This window comes from Lutra lutra, chromosome 18 (genome assembly GCF_902655055.1).
Source record: "Lutra lutra chromosome 18, mLutLut1.2, whole genome shotgun sequence".
Taxonomy (NCBI): domain Eukaryota; kingdom Metazoa; phylum Chordata; class Mammalia; order Carnivora; family Mustelidae; genus Lutra; species Lutra lutra.
This window is the reverse complement of record NC_062295.1, coordinates 39146778-39152971: the sequence shown is the minus strand read 5'-3', so window position 1 is coordinate 39152971 and position 6194 is coordinate 39146778. Positions and strand designations below refer to the sequence as shown.

The window sequence follows — 6194 nt, the reverse complement described above, 5'->3', positions numbered from 1 at the left end:
GCGGGCTGTGCATTTGCACTCGCGGACGCGCGCGCCCACACAGGGTCTGACTTCAGGTCAACTTTCACGCGGCTCCCGGGTGTGTGTGCACACGGCCGGGTCCGCACGCGCGTGCACACCCTCCTTCCCCGGTGCCTACCTCCCGTCGCCTCCCAAAGTCTCGACTCCGAGACCTTGGGGGCTTCAGCTCCAAACGGTGGCCTGGGGCGGGGGGCGAGGGCGCGCGGGGCGGGCCAGGAGGAGGGGGCGAGGCAGCCTCTGGGCTCCGCACGCTGCCCCCACGGCGCGATCCAACTTCCCCTCCCGAGGCCCCCTCGGGACACCTCCAGTCCGCCGACGTGCGGGAGCCACACAGCCGCCCGCCCTCCGGCCGCCCCCGCCCGCGTCCCCCGCCCCTCCTCCAGCCCTCCCCGCTCCGGCTCCTACAGGAAACCTTCGATCACGCTCAGAAAGAATGTGCTACAATCTCGGCGCTGCCGCGGCCGATACCGCGCCCGCGCCGGAGCCGAAGCCGGAGCCGAAGCCGAAGCCGGAGCCGCCGCCGCCCCGCCTGCCGGGCCGGCCCCGGGCTCGCAGCGCGCGGTCCCCGCCGCCGCCGCCGCCCCGCGCTCGCCCCGCGCTTGACGCAGTGAGCGCCGCAGCCCGGCTCCCGCCGGCTCCGCTCCGCTCCCGGTCGCAGGCCGAGCCCAGCCCGGCGGGCTCCGGGAGGGGCGGGCAGGGCGCGAGGGGGAGGAGATCTGTCTGGAGCCAGCGAGCCCGGCGGAGGAAGAGGAGGAGGAAGGAGGGGAAGCCGCCGCCGCCGCCGCCGCCGCCGCGCTCCGGGGATCTGGGCGCGCGCGCTCTGCTTGCCGGCGACGGTGGCGCCAGCCCCCGGCCCGCACCCGGGCCCAGGTATGAGGGGGACGGTGGGGGAAGGGGCTGCGCGGGGCTGCAGGGGCGGGGGTCCCCTCTGCCGCAGCAGAGGGGCTGGTGGGTCCCCGCCCCTGGGGGAGGCGGGGAAGATGCTCTCCCGGGCGTCAGTGGGGGCGGGCGCGGGGTCCCCGGCGGCTCTTGCGGCCCGGGCCGCTCCAGCCCCCGCGCCCTGTCCTGGGCGTCCGCGCCGGGGCCGAGTCCCCCCGCTCGTGTGGCTTCGGTTGCGGCGCGTTGGGTCCGCGGTTTCGGGGCACCCCCGCCAACACACACACACCCTGGGTTCCGAGGCGGGCGCACCCGAAGTTAGCGGTCGCCGAGCGCCGGCCGGTCAAACTTCCCTTTCCGACGCCGCGGCCCGAAGGCCCGGGACGCCGGACCCCTCGGGCCAGGAGGCGCCTCGGGGACCCCAAAACTTTCCTGAGCGCTGTGAGAGCGAAGGACGGGCTGGGCAGGGAGTGGGACAGGGTGGTCTTGTTTGTGAGTGCGTATTGGTAGCCGCGGTGCCCCAAGTTGGCCCCGGGACTGCCCCCCCAACCTAGAACCCCATCTCTTAGCGGAGGGCGGGGAGGGAGCAGACTAAAGGCGCCTAGCCTTCGCGCAGCCAGGATGGGGGAAGCAGCGCTCCGCCCCGCGCTTCTGGAGCCCTTGGAGGGGTGTTGCAGGACACCCCCCCCCCCCCCGTTCGCCCTGCTCTGCCCGCAGCTGCCGAGAAAGGACCGGGTTCGCAGCTATTAATAGGAGCCTGTGACCCGAACCTTTCCAGGCCCTGAAAGCTGCGAAGCTGGCTTGGCTGCGGGGTGGGGCGGGACCCCAGGCCCGGAACTGGCTCCTTTCCCGGCTCTCATCGTCTCTGTCCTGTCGCTCTTCCCTCCACGCCCCCTCCTCCCTGCTCTACTCCCGGCCTGTCCATCCCGGTCTCGGGGTGTCGCCCCCCCAACTTTTTCTCTTCCCAAACTGCACGGTGTGGCCTGTGGCCGCCCAGTCAGTCGGGGGCCGAGCCAGATTGGCGCGATCCGAGCACAGTCCCCAACAGAGTCCTCCTCCGCCGGATGGGTGTGGGGTTCCTGGGGCCAGATTACCAGGGATGAGCGGGGATTTCCTCCCATCAGCGCCTCTTCTCCCAGCCTACACAGTGAGCCACGACACCTTCACACACGCCCCGCCACCCTGCAGGCCGGTTGCCGCCCCATTTGAGGGGCAGTGGGGAGTGGGGTGGTCGCCGCTGGCAGCCTTGGGGAAATGTGGAGGGCATAGGGACTCGCGAAGCTCCGGAGAGGGTTTGGGGGTGTGGAGGCAGTGTCCTGGGGGCCTCTCTTTTAGCGTCTCTTCCACGCACCCCCGAAGGCCCAGGAGGATTCCGTCTCCTGCCGCCACCCCATCCCAACACTCAGATCCGAGCTTGAGTGGATTTGAGGATTTGGGGGATGGGGAATATGGAATACTTCTTCGCGTCTAAGCAGCTTGGGAGTCTTTGTCCCCAGGGCTGGCTACCGGCCCCGCCCCCTCCATTAACTCGGGGACCCCCAACGCCTTCCAGCGCTCTCGTGCTTCTCTCGGCAATCTCAGCTTTGGTGAGCGAGGTGTCGCATCCTTTCCCCTCCTCTGGGTCTGGGGGTGGGGTAGGGGGCGTGGATCGCAGTCCTGGGTCCCTGACAGATGTCCTCGTGGCGGCGCCGGCGTCTCTGTAACAGATTTAATGACTTACACGCAGACCGCCAATCGGCAAGGCCACGGGGGAGGGGCGACCCAGATGAGACTCAGGGGACGAGGTCACAGCCGGAGTGGCAGCCTCTGCTCAGGGTGGGGTGTGCAGTGGCAAGGACCCTGACCCTAGCCATTGGGCCTCACCGCCAAACCTCTGTGCCTCCCCACCAATTCTAGGATCCTGCAGTTGAGGGACCTTCCAGCGAGGACTTCAGTCCCGTCCCCCTCTTTGCCCCCCCCCCATTGACCTCTGAGTCCCTCTGCGGAGCTCCGACACTGGGCACACATATACTTGCCTCGGGGATGGCCAGTGTGGGTCAAGGGCGGGCTGAGGCCTCTGGCCTCTGCTTGCAGGCTGCAGAAATGGGATCATAGCCCTTGCTACAGCAGAGTAGTGAGAAGGTCCTGATGTCAAGTCTGGGCAGGAGCCTAGCACAGTCCCTGGCACACTGGAGACGTGCATCAAAAAGCCTGCCTATCCTTCTGGAACCAGAGCCGCTTGGCCAGCATGGGTCTGGAGGAATCAGTCAGAAAGGGAGGGGTCAGTCATCACTGGCAGGGGTTTGCCTCAGAAAGGCTGCACAGGGATCTCCGTTCATTGCTGTGCGTTTTCTGTGTAGAGTGAGGCCAGAGGCTAGAAGGTTGCTTTCTGAGACCTACTAAGAGGGACCAGGGTTGCCTCTGGGGGAGGATGAGTTTTGCCCCATTCCAAGTGGCAGCTAGATAGACCTTGTGAACAGCAGGGAGGAGAGGGGAGACTTGTCACCACCCTCTCTGTCCCCTGTGCTCAGGCCTGGCATATCTGAGGCTTCCAGCACCTATTTGGTGATAAATGGGGGGCTGCCCTTGGCCTGCACCTGCTGGGACAGGAGTGTGGGTAGGGGGCAGCCCAAGGAGAAAGGCTACATACAGCTCAAATGGCCCCTTAGCCTTCTTCCCCATGCTTCAGCCCTGACCCTGGAGCCATATGTGAGTGGGGTACACTGACCCCCCATGAGGGGCACCAACTAACACCCCCTTTATGCATCTACCCTCAACGGAGCTCCAGCAGACAGGCAGGAGGGGGCTACAAAGCACAAATTCTGGCCTGGCAGGGGGTGGCCAACTCAGAACCCGCTCCTTGCTTCCTGGTCAGCCTTCTGTGCCTGGGCAGGGCTGGCGGGGGGTGACTCGCCAGTCCATATAGGACATGCTTGTGCTGTGGACGTTCATTCATATTCCCTCTTCTGTCCCCACACACTATAGGATTTATCTTGATTTGCTGCCTTTGAATTGAGTCAACTCTTTTGTATGCTCGGTGAATTGCCCAGCTGCTGGCGGGGAGCGGAGAGCGTGCCGGGGGTACTGAGGCCGGGAATCATAGGCGGGCGGGGACAGGAAGCGGGGAGGGGGCGCTGCCCGGGAGGGGACTGGAGCGGGCTAGAGGGCCCTGAGCTGGGAACCTGGCTGGCCGAGGGGCATGCCCAGGCCTGCCCGGCTGGAGCCAGGAGTCCGGAGGGGTCGGGAGGCTCTGTCCTGGGGGCCGACGCTGCCCCTCGGCCTCTGCTTTGGATGGGCTGTGTGGCGTGGGGCAAACGTCGGGGTCCCTCTTGACTCCGTTTTCTCGCCTGTAATATGCGGGAAGAGGGGCTTCCACACGCAGGTTGTGAGGGTCAAACTGAACGGGAAGAGTGTGCGAGAACCCCCGGAGTCATCCCAGAGGTGGGGGTGAGTGAGAGAAGGAAGGGGAGCCAGGGCTGGGGAGAGGGGCTGCCCTACCTGTCCCCCCCTCCTACCGCGTTCTCTGCGCCCAGGTCCCCGTCTTTCCCGACGAGGGCCGGACCCACGGGCCCAACCGGGGCCTGCGAACGCCCTGGCTTGGCTTCATGTGGTGGGGGTCGTGGGTGGCTCAGGCCGTCACCAGCAGTCGCGCGCTCCCCCACCCGCGCGCCGCCCTCCGCCCCCACCTGGATGGGGGAGGAAGGGCAGGAGGGGACCGCGAGGAAACCAGCCCTCCTGCGCTTTTTAGTACCCCCTTCCCCGGCCTGCACCCCCCCGCACCCTGCCCCCCGCCCGGCGGCCGGTAGGGAGGGGAACCGGGCGGGCGCGGGCTCGGAGACTGACTCCCGCGGGGAGCGGGCGGGCGGGCTCGGGAGGGGCGGGGGGAGACGCGGGGCGGGGCCGCGCGCGGATCGATGGGCGAAGCTGGGGAGGAATCTCAATCCCCCGAGCGAAGTTAGAGCCTGGAGGACGCCGGCGGCGGCGGCGGCAGACGCAGCCGGGGAGCGCGGCCCGGCGGCAGGTAAGCGCGGCGCCCGGAGCCCGAGGCGAGCGCGGCGGGCGCCCAGCCCGGGACTGGAGCCCGCGCGCTCCCTCTCGCCCCCGGCCCCGTGCGCCCTCGCAGCGTGGCGGGCAAAGTTGGAGGAACTTGGGGCGGGCGCGCGGCTCAGCCGGCGGAGCGGGGGTCCGGGTTGGGGTCTTGCTTGCCCCCCCCCCCCGCCCCGGTCGCTGCTTCCCGTCGCACCACAGCTTGCTCGCGTGGCCTTGCTCCTTCCTCGGTCTTCTCTAGGCTGCACCCTTCGCTGTCCGCGGCGGGTCGTGTGCCCCAGAGCTGCTGCTGTTCCCAGCGGCCCACCCTCCGTGGCCTTGGGTCCGTGACCCCGGTGGGTGTCCGCGGCACCATCCCCGCCGGGTCTGCCTTCCGCCTTCCAGGCGTCTTGCTTCTCCCCACCCGGCGGCGGGACGGTCCCGGAGTACTCGGGGGAGGGGCCGCGGTCCGCGGTACCCCCCGGGGGAGTTGAAGCCCCGGTGTCGGGGTCTTTGCCTCTGAACTTGGTGAATCTTCTCCACCCCTCCCCCGACCTAGTACCCGTTCTTGTCATGGCTTTTGGGGGACTGCGGCTGAGCCTTCTTGCCCCAATCTGCTTCTAAAGACAGGCATCTGCTTTTCATCTTTTAAAATCCTCGAATCACCTGCTTGAGGGCCTCTGGCATCAAAATCAGACTCTTCAAGCATCACCTGCGTGACTTTGGAGGCACATGACTTTGGAGCCTCAGTTATCACATCTGGAAGATGGGGGTAGGATGATAATGTGTAATTTATGGAGGAAACACCATGATGAAGGCTTAGCACTGGGAGGGCCCCCGCAATCCTTTCCTCCAGGCTTGGGAGACCAACCCAGGTTTGCACTGCCCAGCAAAGCCTCAGGTGTGAACTGCTTCTCTTTGGGCCGGTGCATCATGGAGTCCTTGCTCGGATGCAGCTGTAGCTGCCTTTCCCCTGCTATATTGGGCTGAGGGCTGTGCAGAGAGCATTCCCCGGGTCTCAGATCCTACAAGCCTTGGGGACAGAAGCTTTTGAAGTGTGCAGAGTGCACGGAGTTAGGAGGGCAAACCTCTCCACTCTGTCTTTCACAGGGGCCATCTCCAAAGAGACCCCCAGCCTCTGCCCAGCGCCAAGAGGGAAGGAAAAAATGGGGCTATGTTGTTTTAAACCACAGAGACTCTGATCTTTCCCACCTAGGCAGCCCCCTGGCCTCCCCTGCCCTGGGTCCTTACAGCTTTCAGCTTTTAACTGAACAGCCTTGCCGGGGGGGGGG

At 66.8% G+C, this 6194-nt stretch overlaps 1 protein-coding gene across 1 annotated transcript in view; it reads left to right on the top strand.

Annotated features, from left to right (window-relative positions):
- The first annotated feature begins 426 nt into the window (after nucleotides 1-426).
- LOC125091126 (basic proline-rich protein-like) overlaps nucleotides 427-6194 on the top strand; it is a 64371-nt gene continuing 58603 nt past the window's right edge. Inside the window, exon 1 of the mRNA XM_047714563.1 lies at nucleotides 427-891. Coding sequence (XP_047570519.1) covers nucleotides 455-891 — 437 coding nt within the window. The 5' untranslated portion in view covers nucleotides 427-454. The remainder of the gene's footprint in view (nucleotides 892-6194) is intronic.